The sequence below is a fragment of the Fusarium redolens genome (genome assembly GCF_020744475.1).
Source record: "Fusarium redolens strain MPI-CAGE-AT-0023 chromosome Unknown BKA55scaffold_11, whole genome shotgun sequence".
Taxonomy (NCBI): domain Eukaryota; kingdom Fungi; phylum Ascomycota; class Sordariomycetes; order Hypocreales; family Nectriaceae; genus Fusarium; species Fusarium redolens.
This window is the reverse complement of record NW_025763674.1, coordinates 631,022-657,757: the sequence shown is the minus strand read 5'-3', so window position 1 is coordinate 657,757 and position 26,736 is coordinate 631,022. Positions and strand designations below refer to the sequence as shown.

The 26,736-nt window shown below is 48.8% G+C and overlaps 6 protein-coding genes across 6 annotated transcripts; 2 read left to right on the top strand and 4 right to left on the bottom strand.

Moving 5' to 3' along the window:
• Window positions 1-1,030: 1,030 nt before the first annotated feature.
• On the top strand, window positions 1,031-10,968 carry BKA55DRAFT_79584 (mitochondrial protein from FMP27-domain-containing protein). Its single transcript, XM_046201628.1, has 2 exons — window positions 1,031-1,258; window positions 1,319-10,968. Exon 2 carries the CDS (start codon window positions 1,357-1,359, stop codon window positions 10,480-10,482), a length of 9,126 nt encoding a protein of 3,041 aa, XP_046047455.1. The 5' UTR covers window positions 1,031-1,258; window positions 1,319-1,356; the 3' UTR covers window positions 10,483-10,968.
• Window positions 10,969-11,045: 77 nt separating this feature from the next.
• On the bottom strand, window positions 11,046-11,361 carry BKA55DRAFT_692041 (uncharacterized protein; the record flags this gene model as incomplete). The annotated part of the gene is made up of 2 exons (XM_046199716.1): window positions 11,046-11,253; window positions 11,312-11,361. The coding sequence occupies 2 exons, from the start codon at window positions 11,359-11,361 to the stop codon at window positions 11,046-11,048; spliced, it is 258 nt and encodes an 85-aa protein (XP_046047454.1).
• A 1,428-nt stretch (window positions 11,362-12,789) lies between these two features.
• On the bottom strand, window positions 12,790-13,779 carry BKA55DRAFT_692040 (uncharacterized protein; the record flags this gene model as incomplete). Its single annotated transcript, XM_046199715.1, has 1 exon — window positions 12,790-13,779. One exon carries the CDS (start codon window positions 13,777-13,779, stop codon window positions 12,790-12,792), a length of 990 nt encoding a protein of 329 aa, XP_046047453.1.
• A 1,749-nt stretch (window positions 13,780-15,528) lies between these two features.
• On the top strand, window positions 15,529-17,498 carry BKA55DRAFT_595407 (uncharacterized protein; the record flags this gene model as incomplete). Its single annotated transcript, XM_046195802.1, has 4 exons — window positions 15,529-15,875; window positions 15,926-16,239; window positions 16,290-16,538; window positions 16,588-17,498. The coding sequence occupies 4 exons, from the start codon at window positions 15,529-15,531 to the stop codon at window positions 17,496-17,498; spliced, it is 1,821 nt and encodes a 606-aa protein (XP_046047452.1).
• Window positions 17,499-20,851: 3,353 nt separating this feature from the next.
• On the bottom strand, window positions 20,852-22,633 carry BKA55DRAFT_595406 (uncharacterized protein; the record flags this gene model as incomplete). Its single annotated transcript, XM_046195801.1, has 1 exon — window positions 20,852-22,633. The coding sequence occupies one exon, from the start codon at window positions 22,631-22,633 to the stop codon at window positions 20,852-20,854; it is 1,782 nt and encodes a 593-aa protein (XP_046047451.1).
• A 1,302-nt stretch (window positions 22,634-23,935) lies between these two features.
• On the bottom strand, window positions 23,936-25,225 carry BKA55DRAFT_79496 (uncharacterized protein). The gene is made up of 2 exons (XM_046201627.1): window positions 24,608-25,225; window positions 23,936-24,536 (listed from the first exon to the last, which is right to left on the bottom strand). Exons 1-2 carry the CDS (start codon window positions 24,919-24,921, stop codon window positions 24,152-24,154), a joined length of 699 nt encoding a protein of 232 aa, XP_046047450.1. The 5' UTR covers window positions 24,922-25,225; the 3' UTR covers window positions 23,936-24,151.
• Window positions 25,226-26,736: the final 1,511 nt, after the last annotated feature.

Sequence of the window (26,736 nt, the reverse complement as noted above, 5' to 3'; positions counted from 1 at the left end):
AATGGCATAGGAGAAATTTATTGCGTATATCTATGAGAAACTTAAAATAAAAACAATTACATACAAAGTTCATGGAGATGAATATCCGGTCCTCCACGGAACTCAAAGAAACGTGCATTCCCCGCACTTTGACTGGAAGAATGGGTAACCAATGACAAAGAAAAGCACTGTCGTTATTTGTTGATAAGGCACGGGAAAATTCTAACGCTCGTATGTGGTACAGTACAGTACATGCGGTTCAAACGGAAGATCGGCTCTGACGGTTGTTGATAAGGCTGGTATGGAGATCCTTAGTATGGTACATTACCCGGTGTCAAAAAGGGAGATGAATACATTTAATGTATCATGAAAGTAGGTAATATCTCCTTTAATGTCGACAGTCGCAACACTGCGGAGTTGTTGAGATTGGTGATCATCAACAAATAAAATGTCTTAGTTACTAGTACTCCGTCGACGTACGTCGTTTGTTCCCTGCTAATGAGCTAGGCCCGTGCTTCTGCCCTAACTGATCTAACGAAGTGAGGCTCGTGGCTTCAGCTTGGAGTCCTCTGAGTGGAGGCCTTCTCGAATCGAACCGACCTGGGTGCATGCAGCAGTTAGTCAGTACGTACTCGTTATCGCTCCGTGGATTGTAAGCAGTTCGTCCAAAGACGGACGAATAGGTCTAAGCGACCAATCCAGTCCATCGCCATCCAATATCCGTCCATCTTCAACGCTACGTATCTCGGACCATAGCCGTTCCTTTCCTTTCACACCCTACTGAACCTAATAACTTTGCATATCCCCCGCCAAAAGCTACGATTCCAAGGGAATCACCGTTTTTCGCATCCGTCTCTGCCTTGTATTCCTACGGCAGAGTAACACTCCTTTTCCTAACAACCTACAATCCTCGTGGATCCGGACCCCCTTGACGTCACAAATCTCCCCGAATCCCCTTAGAGCATCGCGTTTTCGATATACTTCCCGTCGATCCCGATAAATACGCCAGCTTTGAATTTACTTTCCGCTCTGCTGTCCGCCAAGCATCCCTGCTCCAGACTCGAGGATATATACTTCAACCTTTCAACGTTCTACCCACAGCGCATCCTTTTGCGCGTTACCGTTCGGTCGAAACCTCAACGGGAGTACCAACCAGGAACTCAAAACCCGGCAATAATCGACACCTCACTAGACCAAAGCCCGCGGCGATGGCATAGCCCGCCTATCAATTGGTTGCATACAAAGTGAAGGCATGATATCTCTTCCATAAGCAGGAAACGTAAGTTGCGATACCACGCCACCTTACACCGCTCGTAGCTAATTCCATGTCTCTTCGCAGTTGACTTGGTGGGAGAGGCTCGTGGGGGCCTTCGCAACATGGCTCTCCTCAACCCGACCTTCGTCTTCGGCTGTCTAGTCCTCTTATACCTATCGTCCTTCGTCCTCCTAGCCGTCTTTCGAATTATTACCGGTATCTCTATTCAAAGAATTGGTTACTTCTCCTTGCGCCGACTAGCATATACACCCCGAGATGGATGTAGGATAGAAATTAGGGGCCTGGGGCTCCACGTTCATCGACCAACCTTCGCCCAGCCAACATGGCTCAGTATTGTCCTGAGCGAGCTCGCCGTAACACTAGACATCAACGAGCTGGAAGGAAATAAACGGGTCGACGTAGACCCCGAGGACAGCGATGCCGAAACGTCGAAGGATCAGAAACCGGACGCCAAAACTACTGCCCGACAACAAGCACAGCTACCGCGACGAGCTACGAGCACGGTTGTCCGAAGCGAAACATGGAAGAAACTTACGAATATCAAAGAAAAAATCAAGCGGTTGCATAGGAATATCAGTTGGCTCAAGCTGGTCGACGTGGTTGCGACAAACTCAGCTGTGAACATTGTTGATGTGGGCAATGTCCAGGTCGGAAGCTTCACTCTCGCGGTCGATACGCGCCGAAAGATGGTCGATCGTGTGCGCTTCTTCGCCCGTCTAGCTGATCGCCATGGCAAGGATCAACAAGCAGAATGGACTGTCTCGTTGCGCAGCGTCTTGTTCACAGCTGAAGGAAATGAATCTATGGAAATTCTCGACCAGTTGTTCATCAACGTTCATGGGCACCTATACAAGTCCATGGATGGCTTGCGCGAAGCCGCCGTGGCTATCAAGATGGGTCGACTACACATTCCGTTCGATGATATGCAAACGTGCATGAGCCGACTCAAGCAACGGAGAGCTGAGGTTAAAACTCCTGGGGCTGAGGAGGAGCCTGTGGATATTTTCTTGGGCAAGGTTGCACAGGAAATAGATGATCCTGGAACAACGAGTGAGGACTTGATGAGGACGGTCTCTGATTCCAAAGAATTTTTTAGTTCCATCCTGCGCGGCATCAAGGAAATTCAGTTTGCTGTGAGCTTTCTGGGTATGAGCAAGAAGATCCAGTCTATCAAGCCTGGGTCTACCCCAATCCAGCTGAACGCAGCTATGAAAGAGGTTGGAATAGATCTTCACAGGTTGGACTCCAAGTCACCAGCGCACAGGATGTATTTCCCCGCCGAGGCAATTGCGCACGAGGCATTAGCTGCTGCTCTGTCTATCTCCGTCGGTTTGGACGATGGCCATGGTCAACCTGAACGCCTTCTCTACGTTCCGATGGCTACGACGACGATCAAGACGACACTACTCTCCAAGACTGTTGAAGTTCTGCGAGCCAGCACAGTTGACGAAAGAAATGCCAACATCATGTTTGCTAACTCTGTCGTTACGTCGCCTTCGGTAGATCTGGACCCTCATCATTTACCGCTCCTCATCGCCTTATTCAAGTCAAAACCTAGAGCACCAAGAGCGCAGAATGACAACCATCATCTGATCTCGCGCCTACTGCCCAAAGCGAATTACAAGTTCTCTATGCACGAACCTGTAGTTCGTATAAAGCTCCAACCTCTGCAAAAAGCCGAGGACCCGGATGATTTCGATCTCATCATTTCCTCCATCTCCTCGATATCGCTCGACGTGGAGTCTTCACATAGCCTTATGGCAGATATGCATTATTCCCTTGATGGTTCTTTCAGACTTCAGTCGCACGACCTTTACTACCAGACTAATAATGGCGAGCGGTTTAACTTGATTACCACAGAATCACTCGATATGAAACTACATCTGGGCGCTCGGCCGGATGTTTACGTTGATGTATCTGGTAACCTTCAGTCTGCCTCGATCAGTATGGTCAGACCTGAGATTATCGATGGGCTTCGTCAAATAGTTCAGGAGTTGCGCATTGATGTGGAACCAGAAAAGGGCACGGTTTCACGATCCAGGGGTGGCCAGAATTTCTTACGATCCATGCCGAACTGGCTATTGAGAGCACAGTTTGATGCCTCAGATTTCAACGTGGAGATCGCAGGCATTGACGAGGAGATCTCAGATGATACTCGTGGAGTATTTCTGCATTGGGATACTGTCTCAACCGAATACCGTGCCCATCGACTTGACGGACTTCAACGCCGGGCTTCTAGAAGACGCGCCAACAGTCGTTCTATCAACCAGTCCGACTCTGAGTGGACTCCTCCTTCGAGCTCCCCACGACCCAAAAAGAAACCGCAGAACATCGGCGATGGACGGAAACTTACACTCTTTGCGAGTGGAATCGAGGCACAGATCATGGATGCTGTTGATACGCTTGAGCCAGAACCCTTCCTCAGTGTACCGAGACTTGAGCTTTCTCTCAGTGCAGCAAGTGATGCCAGTGGTCCAACGTTCAACATACAAGTTGGTGTCCGTTCGATCCGTGCTAAGTACTCGCTCTACCGGCATTACGCCATTGGGGTTGCTGTCATGACATTGCGCAAAGCTTTCATGCAGAGTGGGCGTGACGTTCCACGAACGAAGCAAAATGGAAGCTATGTTGATATCATTCCTACTGCCAACCGGCTGGCGCCTCCAGGAACTCCTGATTTCGACTCTGGCTCGTCCACTATTACACCAGAATTGGTTACCCTCGATTTCAAAGCAGCGCTTGTGCAGCTTAAAGCCGATATGCCTCACGATCCAGCTATGATGCTGCATATGTATGGTTTGGAATTAGGCCGCCAGAGATGGTCTACCCCTTACATTGCAGCAAAGCTTGTGCGACTTTACACAGAACCACCACGCATGCGCAACGTTTGGGCAAGGTTGGTGAGCATCAAGTCAGGACGCCTCGATTTCCGAGAATCTCGTCGAAAGACAGCTTATGGGGGTGTTGTTGACGAGAAGATGGTGGACATCGTGACTGAGGCCGTCCGTATCGCTGTACCACATGAGGTTATCGTCAGCCGCGTGAGTGACAACTTCATCAATGTGATTAAAGCAGTCCAGCAGCTACACCATCGCTTCAAGACGGGGACCAATGAGTACATCCTCGAGAAGAAGCCCGAAGGACCAAAGTCGGTTCCCAAAGTGTCAGTACGCACACGAAACTTCTTGTTCGAGCTCGAAGATGGTGGATTTGAGTGGAAACTAGGCATGATTTACCGCACTGGTCTTATCGAACAAACACAGCGACTCGCTCGAGAAAATGCTTTCAAGGTCAAACTCAAGAGAGTTCGTGAAGAGGAGATAAGAAGAGGCAGCAGCAAATTCCGATCTCGATCAACCTTCCCCAGAGGACGGCCGGAAATGGGCGATAGACCGAGCAGCAGAAGTCGGAGTGCAGACGCTTTTGAAGGAAGAGATGCACGACCAAACTCCCAGCATGGAAGAATTCCACGATACAATCCTAACATCGAATCGCTTCGTGTCAACGGTGTCTCAAAGGTTACTGAACACTATGCTCGAAGCCATCTGGACATGTTCAATGCCCAGAGTTGGAAGAAGCGGATTGACCGTGCCTACCAAATGTCTCAAGACAGCATGAAAGAGTCTCGCGGCCAGTTCTGGGGTGCCAACCAAGTTCCCGAAGACATTGAAGACGCCGAAAATTTACTGGAGGTGCCCCCAAGACCAGCACTCATGTCCGCCTTCATCAGCGACTTGCACTTTATGATCGACAAGCCGACATTCCCTATGAAAGACCTGCCAGATTTCCTTCATAAGATAGGCAAAGGGATGCCAAAGGATATGCAGTATAGTTTACTGGTGCCGATGCATCTCAGTATTGCCATGGGCGAGGCCAAGGTGACGCTGCGAGATTATCCATTACCGCTAGTACATATTCCGCCAATGAAGTATGGACAATCTGCCAAGATTCAAGCTGTGTCATTGAAGGCAAATTTCGTCGTCGCCGAGGAGTTCAGGGGTGTTGAGTCGACACGTAGGGTGCGAGTCAACGTTGTCCCACCAAGGAGCACGCTCCCAGGCTCTTCAAATGAAGGCAGTTTTGCCATCGAAGTCAGACGTACAATAGGGCCCGTCAAGTCTTACTCAGATGTTTACATGGACGTCAATAGTGCTCTTCCTACGCGGATCACTTGGGGTCCCTGTTACCAGCCTGCCATTCAGGACATGATGATGGTGATTGAATCGTTTACCAAACCTCAATTCGACCCATCAGAACGTGTCGGTTTCTGGGATAAACTGCGACTTAACTTCCACTCCAGGATACACATGTCTTGGAAGGGGGATGGAGATGTTCATCTGGCTCTTAAGGGTACACGCGATCCGTATGCAATGACTGGCAATGGAGCCGGCTTCCTCATGTGCTGGCGAAATGACATCAGATGGAACATAAACGCTGATGATGACCCCAAGGGATTCATCTCAGTCGAAAGTGGCGAGTACATCCTCGCAGTGCCTGATTACAGCCATGAAGTCCGAGACCAGGCCCGACGACTTTACGATGCTGAAGGTTACTTGCCCGAAGACAACTACAAATCCGAGGCGAGCTTCAAGAAGGTTGTCATGAAGTTGTCAGGCAAGGTCAAGGTCATGGCTGGCCTCATCTTCGAACGTGCTATCGAGGATGGCCAGCGAAGCTTTGAGTTTCGCCCTCATTATGACATCGTCCTCAAAAATCCGCACTTTGCTAAACCTGATGAGAATGGTCTGCCATATGATGCAATGCGTGGTTTCCGAAGTCGACACATCCATCTTTCTATCGCAATTCATGCACCAGCCGATCGTGACTGGCTGTCAGATACTCCGGAACCCTCCCGAAGCTACAACACTATACATCTCACCCCTCGATTCTTCACCCACTTCTTCAACTGGTGGGGCTTATTTGGACAGCCACTGTCATTGCCAATTCGCCAAGGTAGTCTCTTCCCTGGTCGTGAGAAGAATAGCAAGAAATTTGGCCGACATCTTGCGACTGTTAAGTACAACATTTTGCTCGCGCCGCTTTTCCTCAGTCACATCTACAAGCACAAGGATGTCGAAGACCATTCCGAAAATGCAGTCTCTGCAACTGGTTTGAAGGTGCGATTCGATAGCTTCTCGCTTGACCTTCATCAACGCCGCGAAGAGTTTAATACCCTTGGTAAAGGCAAACATGGTGACGACACCAGCAAAACATCGGGCATCAAGATTCATGCTGCCCAGCTTGACCTCGTTAGCGCCGATGTCCGAGCAGTGTCAGCAAGCTTGAAGGGAACAACCACGGAGGCTATTAAGAAAGGATCTATCGCAACACTGATGAGCGAATCTGACGAGAAGCCTGACTTGTCTCGGTTTACTATTCCGGACAATGACTTCAGTTGGATTGATATGGATGATTTTGTCGAGCTTGACTGGATAACACCCACTGAGCCTCACCCTGACACCAAGATCTTACCCCTGGCATACGCCCCTCGCCTGACATATTTCCGACAAACAGATATTGGTGGTGTTATTGCTGGAGATCCAACAAGAACTAGTCCTTTTGGAAGTGAGCCCACACATTTCTGCGTGATGAGACACGATGACGATCCCCGTCGAATCCAGGGCCAGCTTATTCAGGATCGCCTTGATCAACTGGGCAGACAAATGGAATCCCATGACCGTGAGATGGGTGAAGCGGAGTTGAGGGTTATCAAATGCGATGCAAAAGACCGAGTTGCCGTGGAAGAATTCAAGGCTTTCCAGAAACACACCGACGTGCTACAAGAGAAGAAGGAATTCCTCGAATCAATGCTCAATCAGGCTAAGATTCGTGCTCCGTCAAGTACCAACAGGAGCAGCAACGATGGCCGTAAGCAATCAGGCGAGTCTTCCATCCCTTTCCAGGATGAGACCATGGAAATCCCAGCAACCAGCGAGTTCGAAAGCGAGTTCAACAATCGGTTTGTTATCCACAATCTGCAGCTCAAGTGGAATAACACCCTGCGGAACATCGTGCTTCGATACCTTCACCAAAACAGTCAAAGACGTGGTTTCACATACTATCTTTCGCGGCCCGCTATCAAGTTTATCCTTGATATTGTCGAAGAGCAGAACAAAGCTAAGTCAAACAACAAGCCAGGTAAGGCCAAATCAACACACAGTCGACAAGGCGGCAGAAGGAGTTCTCGCGCATCTAGCATCCATGATGACGAAACACCTCTGGATATTGAAGAGCGCATTAAACGCATCCTCAACGACGGCCGCAAGTTCACATCGGCTACCTGGGGCACTAACGCTGAGGGCGCTGTTGAGGGCTCAATTGAAGATCTGGTGACTGGAATTGCCGAGGAATTCACGCCCCAAAGTAGCTATCACATTCGAATCATTGCTCCGCAGATTCAACTTCAGAGCGACAAGAACAAGAAGAATGTGGTGCTGGCAACTGCTAAGGGTATGGAGCTGAAGGTTATGGAAGTCATGGAGAAGGAGAGAATTTCAGACAATGTCAGCGGACTCGTTCAGCGCCGATTCTTGGTCAATATGGATAGCGTCCAGTTCTTTGTCACACATCGCAAGTGGTTCCAAACCAGCCTTGTGTCGATGTATGTTGGAAGCAAATATGGTGCACCAAGCGGTTCCTCTTGGCCGCCATGGGTTCCTATCGAGGTGGTGTTTGACTTCCAAGCGGATCCTTTCGGTTTCAAGCGCGTCGTCCAGAAAACTTCGGCCATGGTTCGGTATGACAAGTACAATACGTTGCGCCTGAAGTACAACGATGAGGTGAATACGGACGGAAACGAAAACGCTTCTCAAGTCAATATGGAGAACCGCATGGACAATCTTTGGGTCGAGTTTCCAACCGCCAGAGCTCTCTGTAACTCATCGCAGTACTATGCATTGTATGTCATTGTACTTGACCTCCTCATGTACAACGAACCCATGGAGAAGACGCGTAGTGAGCGCCTGGAAAAGATCATTCTCGCCTCGGACTTCAGCGACTTGAGTGGTGCCCCGGCTATGGTTCAGAAGTTGCAACAACGCATCAGGCAGATGGAAGAGATCAAGGACCATTTCCAGATCTATGCAAAATATCTCGACAAGAAGGGTTGGCAAGACAGAATGCACCTTGAGAAGGACCTGGCAGCTTGTGAGGACGAATTGTTCTTCATGATGAAGGCTATTACCTCCTCACAGAGAAAGTACGATGTCAATTCGGATGACAGCACTGGTCTGCTCAAGTGGAATATTACCATTCGAGACATTGTTTGGCATCTCATGCAAGATTCGAATGAACCTTTGGTGGAGCTGCAGATCAGGGATCTCGAGTATGACCGCACAGACAACTCCGATGGTTCTCATGTAAACCTTATCCGTGTTGGTAAGGTCCTTGGCCTCAACCTGTTGCCGGATGCCACATACCCTGAGATGATAGCACCGTACATCGATCCTGAGAAGCCGCATGCCCAGGAGGGTGAGCACAAAGAGATGATCCGAGTGTATTGGTATATGTTGGAGGCCATAGCAGGCATTCCAGTTATGGACCGCTTCGAGGTCAATTTGTTCCCAATCAAGGTGCAACTAGAGCGAGAAGTTGGCAAGCGACTTTTTGAGTACATTTTCCCTGGTATCAATGGAGAAAAGGCGGCCGGCACCAAGAACGACTCTCCATTCATGTTGAAGCAGGTCACGGCTGATGGAGAAGAGGATGAGGATTATGAAGATGGCAACGGTCTGACACCTTCATATACACGACAATCATCCTCATCATCTTTCTCAGCAGGCTCAGGTTCTCTTGAGCTCCGACTGAGACCTACTTTGACGTCGAACACCAAGACTGAAGCACCTCCTGGAAAAGCCTTGAGTGTCAACACGGGCAATGAAGGCCACTCTTTCCGCCTCTTCCGTGCTCCTGGAACTTCCAAGACTGTGCTTAAGAAGGCATCCCACGAGTCTCTCCGATCTAATATGGGTCCAAGAGTTGGCCTTGCGCGTGCTTCCACAGGTCTTTCGTCTAGGGAAGGACGTGAGTCAAGGGACGGCGACAAGAAGCCACGCTTCGGATTGGGAAAGAAACATCATAGTGAAAAGCAGCAGTCAGACGATCTGACCAAGATGATGACTCGTGCCAGCCAATACATGACGTTTTCGTCCATCAAGATGCCTTCTGTGGTGCTTTGCCTGAGCTACCGTGGCAAAGACAATCGCAACATTGAGGATGTGCACGACTTTGTCTTCAGAATGCCCAGCATTGAGTGGGAGAATAAGACATGGTCCAACCTTGATCTAGCCCTGGCTCTTAAGAAGGCGGTTGTGAAGGCTTTGATCTCGCATACGGGTGCACTCATTGGGAACAAATTTTCAAAACATCGACCCAATGCCGAACAGCGAGACAAGCTACGAGTACTGGCCAACAGCTCAGTTCTCATTGCACCGTCCTCTTCAGGTGGTTCTCAACATTATCCTGGCAGTCTTAACGACAGCGATGATTCCAGTCTGTATGGCTCATCTCCTGTGGACTTCTCCCGATCACCTCCTAGAAGTATTCGCGCTGGAAGCACACACAGTAGTGTACGACCAGGATCTACTATGCGACGCCGCAGTCGAAGCTCGAGTGTCAAGAGTCGAAGATCACATCGTAACGGCGGTACAGGTCATGGCCCGCAAGCTCCTCATGGGCCTAATGTACCCGCTTTCCTGATGATGACGCCGCCAACACCCATTGATGATCATCATCGTAGCGACAGGCATCATCACGGTTCGGAGCTTTTGCGGCCAGCTACAGCAAGTCCACAGAGCAGCATACACAGCATGAACAACAGCATGTATAGTCAGCAGGGCCAGACATATGGAATAACACCAAGCAATTCCCATGCTAGCAGTGTGAACAGCGCCAGCACTCACAGCAGCATTCCAGTGCCTGTCGCCCAACAACACAGGCCCGGGTTTAGAAGAATTCCGACGGGCATCGAACGACCTGCCTCGAGCATGAGTAATCACGATTCTGGCGTACGAAGGAAGAACGGCGCAAGCAACCTCAAAGACAAGCTCAGCGCGCTCACGTCCCGTATTGGCAACAGAGAGAGCAGCAGCCCGTCGCAACAAGAGGATGATTCGGAGACCGTTGACGACCAGTTGACACCCGCAGGACCTAAAAGTAGATCTAGGCGGTCTTCAAGTCACACGGGGCCACGACTCAGCTGGACTCCCAGCAGGATGAAAACGGGGTAAAAATAGGGGGATATCAAGTCGCTTGTTAGTGGCAGTGATATGAGTGGTGAAGTATATAGATTTAAGACAAAAAGGCGTATTGGGCAGGACTAGAGGTGGTTTTTTTATTGTCTTGCATATTTGATGTCCAATGTGAAGGAGAAAGATGGAGAACATATATCATAGCATAGTGAGCGAATTGGATGGAGCAAGCGTTGTTATAGGAACAGGATAGGGATAAGCCCTAGATCAGTCTTTATGGATACGAGGGCAACCTCAGCAAAAGACTGCCTGGAGGAATTTTTATATGTAATACAAAAGAATTGATATATCGTGTTCATTTCTTGTGGTCAATTTTGGGTGAAGTTTTTAACTGTTTATTCAATGTTCAAATTATATGACTTCCATGGTATATGCCCCCTCGAGTTTATCCAACCACCAAATGCTATGTCCGTCTCTGTAACCATTTATAACCAGGCGATGTTGTAGACGTAATAAAGAACGCTCAACGTGAAGAAAGAGTATATGCGTATGCAGAAGCAGATCTCTAGGATCTTTTATGATAAAGTTTTATAGACAATCGTCTACTGTCGTCGACCGAGGATGTTGAACAGACTTGTCCTGGGGTTCTCGATAGCACCGTCAAAGGTTCTCGCTCGGTTGGCTTCGCTCTCGGGAGTGTTGTACTTTGCAAAAGAGCGATCGAACTTGGCTGATGTGGTGGCCAGTTGGGAGCTCACGTAGCTAGCGATGAGAGCGAAGCTGCCGACAGCAACGACAACAGGAAGAGCCCTTTAATAATTGTTAGGATATTGGTGGAGTTGAGTTGTTGTAAGTTATGGGGACTTACTTGGGGTAAGCGGCAGGCTTAGCGAGAGCAGGTCTAGCGATGGCGGCCATTGTGTAAGTGGTGTAGTGTAAGTGAAGATATAGACACTTTTGAGGTGATAGTGAGAAGACAGGGCAAGACTGGACTGGACTGGACTGTATTGATGATGATGAGAAATCACTCCATTTTTACGAGTTGGACCAAGTCTCTTATACTAATTTACATGTTGTCAACTTTTTTTGCGCTGTTGATCATGAGCCGTAGGATTCTCAATTGCCAATTGAGAGTCGGTCGATGGTGGTGTGATTGTAGGTGCTGGCCCCTGGGCTGTCTGACCTATTCGGGCGATTCCGGGGAACCAGGGCATTCCAGATTTGGAAACTTGGGGAATGGAGAGGATATGATCATTATGAAACATATTTTCATCGTGACAATAATATGTATTTTATTATTATCTCGTTCGGGGTAATTGCTCTATCTATGGTTTGTTGATATTGTGTATGTTTATGTGGAGCACTAACAGCCTTGCATGAACCACGACTTATTGCTCTATACTATAATAATACAGTATAATTATCTGAAAGTATACATATAATACAGACATTGAACATCAGTCCTATGTCTATGTAATTCGGCTCTTGCCGGAATGAAGTCTTCAGCAACTGTCGACCTCTATCAACCCCTGGCCTCATGCTCCCTCTTCAGGCTCTGACCATCTGACCATGTCAAGGCGGGGTCCACCGAACACCAGCAGCAGCCAACACAAGGTGACAGTTTTTGGCTCAAGCCTGGCCTTGTCTCCTGTCAGTGGCAAACCTGCTGAACCAGCTCAGTGGTGCCATACCCCAGATAACATCGAACAAGGACGAAAATGAGACGCCCAGTCCCGACGATGAGGAACTTGGGAGCCTGATTTTGTTTGTTTATGTGGACCTGTAATCCACGGCATGTGATTTGCAGTTGACGATTGTGTTGGTGTTTGCTCAGAATTGACTTTGCCATGTTTTTGGTATCGTCAGATCATCTTTCAGTCTTGGGAACATTCTTGCTATTGTACACGTGAGCCAGTATTACCTGCCTCTAATTAGCGACGACGATGAGGGACATCGCTTGAGTTGCAATCATGGTTCTCATCTTGATCAACGCTTATACCTTCCATCCCTCATTGATCTTCATTCCTCCGTTCCTCCGTGAGTTTTCCGGCAAGTCGTGTGTTGGCTCTCGTGGTGAGACCTGCCTTTGATACGATACCCAATGCCGGTCTTGATCTGCAGTGATAACCAACCGAGTAACTCAGCATCATCCTCACCGTTATTGGTGATCGTCAGATCATGCCTTTTTGACCTACCGCACACCAACGAATCATCCGGCCTAAAAAGACCAAAGCAGGCATCTCGAGCTGCAAGGATCACGTCCATCTTTCAAGTCGTGATACACAAACGACGATGCTCATGAGATAATACATGAATGAACCATCAGTTCGACGTACCAGCAAACTTTTACTTTCGAACACGTCGTTCTTTTCTGGGGACTTCAGCCCGAGCAATTTTTGTAGCTAGGTCGTACCAGGGTGGGATATCTGCCAGTCCATTTCCCCAATGAGACCACTCGCGATAGAAATCCAAAACTGCCGTTCCAAGTAAAGCTCTCATGGTGTAGTGCGCATCGTTTCCTGGTATGTGGAGCTTGCCATGGTAGCGAATCCTCAGTCTGTTCATCATAACTGCCAGCGATTGTGAAGACGCGATTTGAAGGGGGATGTATTGTGCTTGGGCCACATCGATCCAGAATTTGTGGTTCAGGTAGATGTCGAAGTGTTTCAAGACGGAAAAGTCATTGTGAACCGAGTATGCAACGCCAATTACATCTCTTCCTTCCTGCCACTCGACAAATCTGCGCCTCAGGTCTTCTACAGATATAGCCTCTGTGTCACCAAAACAGAAATGTTCCACTTCGGGCACGCTGTCTTGGACGGCAAACTGATAAGTTCGAATGAGATCTGATGGGTTATCCAGTTTGTATCGATTCTTGATGACGTCTCGCATATCCCTGGTGTCCAGTATAGCCACGCCGAGATGGAAGGACGTGATCCGTTTCTTCCACTCCCCCTCCAGTTTCTGGGGCAGCCTCCTGACCTTGTCAGTGTCAACGCAGATGAGCCTGACGTCTCTCATATTGCTGCCTCGAAGCCGGGCTTGCAGCTTGGGTACCCATTCCTTTTTTGAGCGTGGAGTGCAGTGATAGCCGAATACCATTCGAATCATCTCAGTTGCTCTGAGCCTCCTTACCAACCTGAAATCCTTGGGGTTATTATACAGCTCTCTTGAATAAGGTGTTTCCAGTGACCATCCCATCATGTCATTGAAGTGCTTCTGTCTTTCTTTGAAAGTCATGCTGGCTAGTTCGGCATTGAACTTAGCTTGTGCCTCTGATAGGTTTGCAGTCAAAAACCGTTCATGACGCTCTAGCTTGTACTGCTGTAGGTCCATTTCTGGTGGTTCCTGGGAGTCTTTCTCTGGTTCTGGTTCTATTTCTGGTTCTGTTTCTGGTTCTGTTTCTGGTTTTGATATTGGTGGTTTCTGTCGTGGCGACTTTTCTGTTGATGATCTCTCTGGGGCCCTTTCTCGCCTTCGTGGTCTTTCTTTCTTGTGTCTCTGTGATTTATATGGTCGTTCTCTTGGTGGTCCCCACTCTGAAGTTGGTACAAGCGTGAATCTTGTGGGTGGTGGTGGTTTCGCTTCTGGCGATTCCTTTGGTTGTGATGGTTTCGATGATGGTCTCACTGAATAATTCCTTATGGTGTAATTTTGAGCACGCCGTAGCCTGCTCAGCAAGGCCCGCGGCCTACCGTAGACCTTGAACATGAGTATGTACTCGAATGCCCAAATGAGTTGTGTTACTTTCCTGCTAAAGGTTAATGGGCTGTGATTCGCTGAAGTCCTGGACAAAGACTGCTTGGTGTTGAGTTTGATGAGAATTCAACGGCTTGGCACGTGACCCCACCTGCAGCCTGAGGCGCAAAGGAAACAAGAGGTTGTATTGGCATGAGTTGTTGCAAATAACTCTTCACAATGATAATAAAAGTCTTGGGGCTACATAAAGCATCGCTTTTCTTGCCTGGGGTAGTAGATCTCATTGATATTTGGAAGCATGGTTCAAGTGCAGATGATCGGCGACAGCGGGCTGTAGTCAATTGCTACAAAACGTGGTTGATAAGCTTATTTAAACCAAGTCAAACCCAAAACCACTCGGTATCAACAAAAGAAAAATATGGCAGCTGTTACAGACTATTTCAAGTACAATCAATGCATTGTGGGCTGCTTGGTGGAAGCACATTATTCAGAGCTATGATAATTAGGCTGACCTTTACGAAAGGAATTCTTACGAGAAACACCAATTTTGTTCCTCAAACTTTTCCCTCGTGGCTTATACAAGAGCCCTCCTGAAGCTCTAAAACTTTTACAGGTAACGTTGCCGCCGTCACGCCAGACATTTTATTAGATGGATGATTATTGGGGAACCCAGACCGAGGGAGAGTAAGGGGATCGGACCGACTCCAGATTTTGCGCGAATGTTGGAGGGTTGAAATTCTTTACGGTTCCACATTTGAGCTTACTTGAACCTGGTTGAGAATCATAAGATGGGGGAGCCTGTGTTGTTAATGAAGTGATTTACCGAGTTGAGGAGTGAAGAGATGTTTATATGGCTACTATTTTGAGAGAGAAAATGTAACCTTCAGCTCTCATTGGCTGGGTATGATCGCGTACCTGTTTACAGAGCCTCTTCTGCACTTCCATGACCAAAAAAAAGACTCTAAACCGTCCCCCATGGGCAATTGTTCAGCCCCCCAACCCCAGTAGTCTATACAAACTATTACCATTGAATATCCACCAAACTCCGTGGCCCACGGCCCGAACAGGAACCCCAAGCACAAAAGTGACGTGTTGGTCACCAGGTTTAGCTCTCATCTTCGCCTCTGGCGGATTTCTCTCTGCATCGCCATTGACCAATCGATCCTCTGCCCCACAATGCAATGTTCCAACTTTGAATTCTCTGAATGGATCTGGAGACTGAAACAATTCTCTTTTTGAACAACTTCTCTCCATCAACAAAGCTGCAACCATGAAATATCTGGGGAATCGTCAATAGCACCCCCGGACACCCAAGAGAGTCAACCAAAACCTAAAACTCAGCCATGGTCTCACTCGCTTACGACCTTGAAATACCGCGTAATCGATATGAGACTGCGCTGGTGGAATTCAACACCATCCACCAGGACCAACTCAAAGATGGGCCCTTCCAGCGAAGCTATCCCCATACCCACTGATGCACGCCCCATTCCTCTGCCAGAGTTACCTGAATTCGCGACAGGTTCGCCTAGGAGCAGCGAGCCTGAGCTGGAATCTCTACCGAATGACCTCGCTAATTCGCTGTGGCTGCCGCATTCTCACGCCTCTGATTCAACAACGAGGCGAGTCTATCGCGGTTTCGCAGAAGAGAAAGAAGCGACCTTCTTCTCATGTTGTCGACAGTACCCAAAGGCAGTCGGGTGGTCATTATTGCTCTTCCTGACTGTGGTAATGGAGTAAGTCCTAAAATCTTATCATATTAAACCGTACAACTAAACATCTATAGAGCTTATGACAAGTCACTTGTAACTGGTCTCTTTGCTTTTCCTGCATTCAGAGAGAAATATGGAGAGCCGACTCTACCAAAGGACACACCAGCTGAAGATCAGATGTACGAGATCTCACCATCATGGCAGATGGGTCTGCAGAACGCCGCAATTACATGTGAAATCATTGGGCTTTTGGCACACGGTTACATTACAGATCTTATTGGATACCGAAAGATGATGCTTGCCAGTTTGTTCTGGATGTGTATCGCTGTGTTCCCTGCATTTTTCGCCGACAGTATCGGCGTTTTATTGACCTCACAAGCTCTATCCGGTATGTTTATAACCCAAAATTTATACGAAAAATACTAATTATACTCTCAGGGCTTTCATGGGGTGTCATCGAAATTCTTGCCGCAACTTATTCAGCTGAAGTCGTGCCAAATGCCCTGCGACCCTTTGTCCTCAGCAGCATCAACATGTGCTGGCTGGTCGGACAAGTCATTGGCACAGGAATTCTCCGGTCTCTTGTTCATGAAACTTCCCAATGGTCTTATAGACTTCCCTTTGCGCTTCAATGGGCATGGGCGATACCATTGTTATTCGGCGTGTGGTTCGCGCCCGACAGCCCTTGTAAGATAGTTCACCAAGCTCAACAAAACCCAACTAACATGTCAAACAGGGTGGCTTATTCGCCATGAACGAACAGACGAGGCTAGAAGATCCCTTACTCGTCTGACTAATAAGAATAGTACCGATATAGAGGATACTATCTCACTAATGAAGCACACCAACAAGATGGAGAAGGACTCCAACTACGGAGGAGCCAGCTACCGAGATCTCTTCAAAGGGGTCAATCGCCGACGAACAGAGATTTCATGCATAGCCTGGGTCTGCCAAGCATTTAGTGGTTGGTCGCTTACATCTTATGCGCCATATTTCTTCGAACAAGCTGGTTTCAGCGCCTCCATATCCTTCAACCTCTCAACCGCTTGCTACGGAGTCGGCATCATCGGCGGCGTTATTGCCTGGATGCTACTCCCCTTCGTGGGTCGTCGGAAACTATACATATACGGATTGCTCGCACCCATCTGCTTGTTGACCGCTGGCGGCGTGGTTTGGGTCGTGTTGAACGATCGCACCGGTGCGAACTGGACCTTGGGCGGTTTGATCATCGCCATGACTTTTATTTACGACATGACCATCGGCCCCGTTTGTTACATCGTGGTTGCCGAGATACCTTCTACCCGACTGCGAGTTAAAACTGTTGCTCTCGCGCGAGTCACATATAACCTCTGTTTAATATTCAACAACATCATCATGCCCAAGATGCTCAACCCGTCTGCTTGGAACATTGGCGGCGCATCATGCTTCCTCTACGCAGGAACGAGCTTTTTCTGTCTGATATGGTGTTATATCAGATTACCTGAGACGAGGAACTTGACATACCTCGAATTGGATATCTTATTTGAGAGAAAAGCACCCACGCCGAAGTTCAAAGAGCTTCAGGATAGGCTTGAGGATAGTGCGTATCTGTCCATGACGCGGGCGGAGCGATTGACGAATTGGCATGGCTGGTTAGCATATTCATAATAATGATTTTAATGATGTTCATTTAGCGTTCACCATGATTCTACTGCGTGATTGTTCAGTCAAGTTATCAGGGCGTATCGAATGCGGCGACCTGGTTTCTGGCACAACTCCAAGGATAAAAACACAATTCCTAATGTCATGGTAAAACTTTCAAGGCTAATGATCATGTCTTCATAAAATATACCGCAGTTATTCGTTGCCTTCCTTACCGGAAATTACCTTTACGTTCGATGAAATTACCGTGGTTTGCTTGCTGAGAACAACCCGTCTAACGCATTTCAGGGGCTCGGACCATTGACAGGGCGAACATACAACACTGCGCATTCATTTCATATTCCATCCTATCACTAAGTCATGAAATCCCTCTCTCCTATCAGTATGTCCAGCAGGATCCCGCAGACCATCTCTCTTTACTATCCGTCATTAGTCAGGGCTTGGACCTCACTCGTATGAGACTCGCTCAGTCCTCTCAAACATGGAACTGGGTAAACTCAACTTGATCCCACCAGACAACTTATGATAGCTTAATCGTGATGTATGAACCTTGAATTGACGCAAGACATATTAAGATCAGTGCACTACGAACTCCAACTCAAAAGAAGAATCTTCAACTCGCTCTTCTTTCTTTGGTCTTTCTTTGGGGTATGAGTGGGTACGACGATCTCAACATGCTTTGCTCCAGACAAACAGCAACTTAGGCCACGAACTGTTGCATGGAGACTTTGTTCTGATTTGACCACAGTTTCACATTGAAACTTGAGAAATTAGTTGTTCCAGAATGTGGCTCCTTAGACCTTTGAAGATGGTCCAAAGGGTTAGCGTTAACAATTGCAGTGCTTGATACTAGCTCTCAGTTTTCACCATCTTCCATTTCATGGCCTCGGCGCGTCCTTGAGTTATACCATGTACCAAACATACTCGTTCGAATGAACGAATCATCCCAGTTAGATTCTTGCTTATAGTACTGCACCCCACATCAAATCCCATGTACCGTCATATCAGGACCAGGTATCGAGTTCTTAATCGGGCTCATATAATACACACGTGCAAATATCATTAACACTCACCCGACTATAACTCCTCTAAAGTATACTAAAGAATAGCATAGCCAGGGCATTTCGTATCTTCAGGCACTTATGTGAGAGTGTCTATCCTAGGGACTTTTGCCCTTGTTACAGAAAGTCTTGCCTCCTTCTTGTCGTGGCTAGTTCTCCGACTATCATGTCAAGCATCCTACAGAAGAACACATGTTCACATCTTGATATCCAGGATACTCCCTATACTCGTAGATAAGTACATATGTCCAACATAGGCAGGTTAACATGTCGGTTTCACGTGAGTCTTGGATGAATACCTAGCCCTGCTCATCATTGTCAGGGCGCACCATGCCCTATCGCGGTCGGCTCGGTAGACATATCCGAATGATAAACATAAGCCTCCCCACAGAATAGGAATTAATACACCGCCTGGTTAAATGGCTTCATATACTCTGCAGTCACGAGATATTAAACAACATGTTGTAATGAGCGGTCTAGAACATTTTGCCCTCCTGGGCATAGGAGATTTGTCTCCGCTACACGCCCCTTGGGGCCTTGAGGGGATTATGGAGCTAGCTACTGCACAACAAAGTGTACTGCAGCAAAGAGAACCCTGTTGAAAATCTTGCCTTTTTGGCGTTATTTCCCTTATCGCAAGCGGGGAGTTGTCGATTTTTCCCGTGGTCAAAACATCAACAATGGATGCGCTTGTAGCCCGGCCCTCTACCAACCCCTGACTAGCGTCTGACTCAATCCAATGTCGCGGCTTCTACCCCCACAAGAAGAAGGAAAGGGTCTTCTAGAAGTTCTTTTGTTCTATGTCCCACATCTGAGGAACTCCTGTCACTGTTGCTGGCATAATCGCTCCAGTTTTGCCCGGATGAGAAGCATAAAGAGAAGGTCCATAACCGAGCAGATAGACTGATGGAGTGAAATAAGCTTGTTAGCCGAGATTGACAGCAAGGCCTTGTCATGAGATCCAGTAACCGTTGACCACGCAATCTCAACAATCGGTGACTGAGACAACAGCGCCAACGTGCAGGCAGTCGGTCCAGTGCAATATTATTTTTTGATGAGGTGGTTGGTTGGGCATTCGTGCATTGCCCAGCCCAAATGTCGCTTTGCCGCTTTTGGCGAGGGTAATGAGGTCCAGTCGGGCTAGAAATAGCCGAGGGGTCCAATGTAAGAGGATATTCGCAGTGGGTTGTGGAACACGAAAAATAATTGTAATATCTTGATAAAAATATGTAAATGTTAACAAATGGATATCCAAGCAAATACACCGCTCCATGTCCTACGTGCCTTGCCATGCCCGCTTGCGCCTATGCCTCTCCTCGTCTCAAAAGACGAGTGCATTGTGAATGTGATATGTATGTACTGGTAACAGTCCTGCTTAAAAAAGATATGATCTCCCAATTCGCCGGACCCAATGCTCTGTTCCTGCGGTCCTAAATGCCAACTCCTCTCAACAAATGCGATGACTCTCTCTCTGTCCGAGTCTTCTCCGACCGCGTCCCAAGGCTCTCTATAAGCCCGGGCATGAGCGGGATTTTGTTCAGTTGCATCCGATTCCGCTTGGGCGGGGGTCAAATGCCGAAAGGGCCTGTTCGAAAAAGAAATATGAGAAAATTTGTTCATGTACAAGAAACAAATAAGTGCCTCGTAATCCGGTGATTGTGCGCTTTTTCTCCACCTCGCGGTGATAAGAAAGGGGAATAAGTAAATGAAATAACGTGTAATAACGGGAAACTCCTGAAAATGCCACTCGCTTTCTAGAATGATGAAGTATTCCCATGTCTAATGGAAATTGTGATTGGTTGTTGTGGTGTGTTTGGCCGATGCCCTCATGGTGAAATAACCTTGAATGCCGAGGCCCAAACTGTTTCGGGTTCGTGTTCGGTGGCCAATCCCTTTGAGAGCTGTTAATGTCGCCCCGGTTTTCCTGAGTCAGAACCAGGTCAATCGTTTTGCTGTGGCTCCGTCAAAAATCGTGCTGCACTTTCTCTCCGGGGCCTATCGTCGGGTTGTGGGACCATCGCTCGTGGACATGCTTCTAAAACCCTTCCATTGAGATGGGGGGGCAAAAATTTGCATCATCGCATCCAATGGCATGGATAAACGTCAGGCACTCCATAATGAGTCCACGAGGTGGGTCCCAAATCGGCTGCACTTCCGTGGGTTGTCCTGCCTGAATTGGTCTCGTTGCAATGCAAAGAAACCATGGCCAGGTACATGACGTGTTGCATGTCGTAAATCGAGAAATTCAAGCCTTTTGATTTGTTGTGTCGATTCTGGTTACGGCACAGCAATGGAAACCTAGGCTGTGATAGGAATCCAGCGAGCCGGAACACCGTTTGCTCCCATCTCGTAGGGCTTTGTTGAGGTTTGTCGTGGAGGAAGTGCGAAACGAGCTCGGCCCGGTCGCTGGTCGTCGAGCTTTCCACGCTTGCGCATGGCCATTTCCATCACAGCGATACGGATGAAATCGGAGTTCTCACGCATTTCCCGCTGTCGCATGCCTGGGACCGATTGAGTGGGGACCTGCGGCTGTGGCTGCTGAGGGACAGGGGCAGGCTGCGACTGGAGCGATGTTGATGGATAAGAGTTTCGGGTAGAACCCGGAGCTGTTCGGGAGCGTTGGATCTTGTAAGTTCGCATCTGAATTGATGCAGCAAAGGTCCCGGCAAAAACGGTCTTTGTGGGCGGTTCAATCCTTGCGTTAGTGGTAGGGTTGAGATAACGGCGAACTGCTGCGGAAGGCATTTCCTCGGAAACGGGTGGCCGACGCTCATCAGCATACGGAACATTGGGATCGATAGTGAGAATAGATCGAGTCAAGTAATCATCCGGTGGGATAGAAGGAAGGTTTAGAACCGAGAAGGATCGAGCTGCTGATCGAATGGCTCGGAGTGAAGCGGTAAGATTCGACTTGAAGACAGACCTCAAGGGCTTGAAAGGCTCCAGGAACTGGGACTTGGGCTGAACCTCCTCAGGCTGGTTGAGAGTGCTGAAGTCGAGCTCATCGACGTCGAGATCATCTCCTGCCAGTGGGTGTTCATCAACGGAACCAGGTGGAGAGATAACAGGCTCTAGCGACTTTCGCATAGGAGTCAAGTTAGTCCTGCGGGAGCATGGACTAGGGGTCCTTGGGCTTCCGAGAGATGAGAGGCACTCGCTAGAGAATGACTCGTCCAGAGATGGGATGGAATCGATGGAATAAGTCCTTGTTGACATACTGGAGCCGATGTTGCAATCGCTCACGCTATCATCATCGTCGGCAACTTCCTGAGGTGGAGAGAGAAGCATATCCAGAGGGCTGCTGAATGTCCAGCTTAGTTCCTTTTCCGAGGCATGCTGACAGTCAATGACCTCCTGTACTGTCAGGGTCTTTTCGGAACGGCGGCGGCGCCTTTGAAGCTGCTTATGTCGGGGAATATCTGTAACGGCCAGGAGTGCAACGAGAGACGGTGAAAGCTTATCCGAAGATCGCGAGTCACTGCTTCGTTTCCTCTGTGATGAGTGACGCTTTTGAGGGTGGGCGCCATATCGGTTGTTGGTAGTAGGAATCTTGACAGGACTTGTTGGTGTTGTCGGTCTCATCGTCAGACTAACAGTTGTTTTTGGTGGGCTCGAAGGGGCAAGACTGGAAGTCTCCCGCCAATCCTTGCGTTTAACCATTGTTGCATCGGAGGTCGGTTGAGCTGAAGATATGGTGACTGTAATGTGCTTGTTGCTGTCGTCATACTTGGGCGACCAGCGCGGAAGTGAGAATGTGGTCGACTTCGAGGTCGCTGTCGTTGAAGTCGCCAACTTGGTGTTGTATGTTGGTGATGGCTGATAAGGATGATGTACACTGGTTATCGGTGTTGATATTTGGTGATGAGGAGATGAAGTATCTAAGAGAACAGAAGAAGATAAAGGTGAGGATGAGAAGGAGAATAAACGTGTGGGAATGGGAGTGAAGGCTGGAGATAAAGAGGGAGTCGGAATAGATAAAGTATTATGATGACTAGCACTGGTAGTACAAGGGGAAGGAGGGCGCAGATGTTGGCTCTCCCTCTCTCGCTGCGCCAGCATGAAAGAGCGTGGAGTCATCATCCTGCCTGTAGTGGCCACCCCCCAGTCCGAATTCCGGGATCCAAGACAGGGCAAGTGCGACACGACAGGGTGAGACTTGGGGTCGGTACCTTTGATCCTGCCTTCGGGGCTAAGCCAGGGGGGTTTGGTGTGCTGGCAGGAGTGGACAGTGGGAACTGGACAGTGGCAGGCGGGCAGGCGGGCAGGCGCTGCAATCAATCTGGCAACAGCGGAGCGGAGTGGGTCCCTCTCTCTCTCAGTGGCTCTCTAGGTGTTTTGGCAGAAGTCAGAATGCCCTGTGGGTCTTTCTGCAGCGGCAGTCAACTTCCACGCCTCAGCTTTTGCGGACAGATTTGAAAGGTTTCCCGAACTTCTTTTTTTGTCTGCTGGGCCCTGAATTGGGTCTTTGTAACAGGTCTCACTTTTTCTTCCTTTTTTCTTTCTTTCCAATTGAGGCCCTCCCTCGTTTGTCGATCGGTCTCCTGATCTTAATTGCCCTGACTTTAATGATGTTTCCTCCCTAAAAGGACCCTTTTTCTCGGATCAACCTGTGTGACCCTGCATAGGCTCAACAAGCTTCGATTCCAGGCCCAGCCAGTGCCGGATATGAGATCCGCACCGCGAAACCGGAGCGCCAAAAGTGAAGCAAAGCAAGGAAGACCAGCCCGGGGATGACCGCGTGTCCGTCTTGTCCCCAGCGAACTGTGTGCACAGTAACGAGCAGTTTCAGTAACGTAAACACGAAGCTCAGGATTGGTTCGTCGATCAAGGGTGACGCTTGCGAGTCTGTTAGAGCCCTAGAGCTCAGGTGAAGAGCGAATCACGTCTTTGATGGCCTAGTGGCTCCTCGAATCGAAGGTTGTTGAAAGAACAAGCCGTTTGGATTACGCTACCACGGAAAACAGGTCGTGTCGTGCCTTGCAGCGCTAAAAGGGTTTCGTTGCTGTTGTGTAATGCTCGTGTGTCTTCATCCAGATGCCGCAGGGATCTGGAGTTGACAAATCAGATTAGACAAGGTTGTTGATCTTAAGGCCGCGGAGAAGCTTGCTTGCTGGCTTCGAATATTGTTTCGATAACACAGAACTGCCGTCCAAACAGAAGAAACATCAAATCGTCCTTCACAAAAGATTCGGTCTTTTTCGTCCTTTGATGAGCGGTAAGGACGACAATGTGAGTATTTATTCAGCACCGACGCATGGCCACGAGGCCACAGGAGGGGCGTGTTAACGGGGGACCTTGGGCAGGGCAGCGTGCCAAGCAATTGTCTGAGATTGAGCTCGACAGTTCAAAAGCCAAACCACAAATATTGATCAAGCTGGCGAGTCACAAGGAAGCTTGTGTTTCGGGGTCCAAGGTCCGCTCGAAGCGCCAACGAAGAGCACAACCCTTGTAGCAGTCAGTGACCGTGTCAAAGCCTCGCTCACACTTTTGTCGGCCACACGGAAGGAAATGATGGGTGAGAATTGGTCAGGCTGGTTGTTCAGTCGAGCAATATCGCATGCAAGGATCTCAAAGGGATTTGATGAGCTGCACAATTCATCAATGTGACAGTGGACTGACCAGAGCTTTTGAAAGGACAGGACAAATCGAGAGGAGCCAGCTGGCGCAACAGATAACGAGCCGTTTAGAGTTGTTCCACTCAGAACCCAGCAACATCACCCGCCTATGATATGACAGATACGTGCCAGTATCTGGTGCACAACTGATGGACGAGATACGAAGACTATTTGAATCTAGCTGCCTACGATTCCTACCTAAGGTAGCAGGTACTTGATGATTCCCTAGTGCAAGTTGGGGGTCACGGTTTCGGAGCTTTATCGCGTGCCCGAGCTGATAAGGCACCTCGCCGAGCATCCAGCCAGCCACCAGTGAGCGTTGCGACAGCAATCTATCATGCTCTGTCTGATCGGAATGGTCGGTATTGCTGACGGGACGAAATAATATTCAGATTATTTCACACTGATCATCACCACGACTTCTGCTAGTGCAACTTACTCGTCCGGCACTTGGAGAGCCATCAACGTGGCGACCCACGAGTCAGTGGAGAGAAGAGAGGGCCGAACCGGAGGTCTTTCAGCGGCTACTCCGGGCCTCACCCGAAAAACACGACCGGAGCCTCGGGGCGGGAATCTCTTATCTATACTTTCCCATTCCTCGTTCCCACACGATTTCCACCCGCGTCCGGCGGTTGCACTATCAATCAAGCCCAGCTTGGTGTAAGGACCTCCCGGAACCAACCATTCCTTATAATTTTCGTTTGTTGCATTGTTGTGAGCACGTGTACAAAACGGCATTCTTGTGGTTGACATTTTGTGGGATGAATATCACGCTGTACAAGAAACAAAAGTCAGGGGGCCTCAAAACCCTCCTGCTGTCATTGTCTGCAGGGTCTTGGATGCACGAATGACGGCCATTTGTGCAAGACATTGATTCGCTTTCTTGAGTGACGCCATGCATCTGGTGCTCTCCCCTTTTGAGCCTGGCCAGTTTACTCCCCGCGATTAAATTCCAGTGTTCTTCAGATGGTGGGAGGGTGAGGATTACTAGTGACGCACAGAGACATAAACACAACCCCAATCCTTCTCTTAAGCACAGAAGAGTCCATTGTTGATCGCCAGGTGTTCATTCCTGGTTCAGAGGAGAGCACGCACTCCTGTTTTTCGCACCGCTGATCGGACTCCTCTTCCCACGCGTCCTTGGTACAATCAATGTTTCGAGAATGGTTTATCTTTTTTTTCCTTGGTTCCCATTTTGTCTGGCCTTGATCGCCGTGACATCACTGGCAGCCTCTTCTCTATCTTGCCCCAACCGAGTCACGAGAACAGGATGGAATTGTCACAGCTGAAGTGGTTCTCGACTCGTTTTGGTCATGGGCCGAAACTCTAATACCCCCCCTCCCAGAGCTTCCCTCGTGCTCTCAGTCCCATCTCAGTTCACTGAGTGTCTTTCTTATCGCTGTCTCCCTATTCGTCCTTGGCTTTTGACCCTGTGCCCTGTCATCCACTGGCTTGCCAAAAACGCGGGGTCTGTTCCCCCACATTCTGCAGGGTCTGGGAGACAAATTGTTGTCCGTTGGTAATTTTGTTCATTCGAATGTGAATCTGGGGTTGCGCTGACTTGTTATCTATCTTTCTTGGTCATCTTTGCAGTGTTGCAGAGTTGTGGGGTATTGCATGTCCGTGTGCCAGCTACTGCGACAGTCCTGCCTAACAATCTAGATATTATTGATGATGCTCAGATGAGAGTTGAGATGATCGAGATTTCAGCCATGAAACTCAAACTGCTGAGCTTCTTCGCATTTTGCTCCTGGATAGGCAATTCAGCCCAGGGTGCCGTGTTGAGGCTGGCCTGTCTTACTGTCTTGCCTACTCGTCTACGCAACTCGTGAGCAGCCTAAACTGACCAGACTAAATAGATCGCTCGGATGCCTAGCTAAGGCTCCCGCGAACCCCATGTTTCATTCAGCCGTTGTCAGTTTTCGTCACGGGACCAGTTACGAGATGACACTTTGGCGACCTGTCAGGTTTGGGATTGGGCTGTGCTACGTCCGCTGCTCCTCTCTTCACTCTGTCCTTTCCTCTAATGTCCTCTCATGCCCTCTTCTGTCCTGTCGGTGATCTGCAGTCCGCTCGACTGGCTAATGCCCGCCAGCCTCCGTGCCTCACCCCAACCTGCGATGTTCCGCGCCAGATCGCCCATAATTTTGGTGTTTATTCCGTCTAATAAATACGTACTTTCACTAGCTTGCTGGGTTACCGCTTGCAGTTCAGCGTGCAGGTAGTGTGTTGCCCAGCCCACTGTTAGCCGCTGCTTCATGACGATGGCCAAGTGACATCACCTAGATGACAGAAGAGAAAGAAGAACGAGATTGCGTGACTTGATCGGGCCTCATCTACGATCGAGGTGCATCAAACAGCGAGTGCTGAAAACAAAAGTGCCATTCTGAAAGGAAACTCTGATATTTATGGGACGGCCCAACAGCACCAAGACAACATCCGAGACATCCTTATCAGCACGTTTCGATCAGCATTGACGATCGAGCATTGGATGTGAGGCCCGTTATTATTGACCTATGATGCTTCATTCAGATTGCCCTGGTGAGAGAGTTATTCTAGGAAAAGCCG

Bases quoted from the DNA above. Each gene is read 5' to 3' on its own strand.
- BKA55DRAFT_79496 (XM_046201627.1), bottom strand. From the start codon at position 24,921: ATGTCAACCACAAGAATGCCGTTTTGTACACGTGCTCACAACAATGCA. The intron at 24,537-24,607 runs GTAAGTTGCACT...TCGTCCCGTCAG, and splicing joins GCTCTCCAAGTGCCGGACGA to CAATACCGACCATTCCGATC.
- BKA55DRAFT_79584 (XM_046201628.1), top strand. From the start codon at position 1,357: ATGGCTCTCCTCAACCCGACCTTCGTCTTCGGCTGTCTAGTCCTCTTA.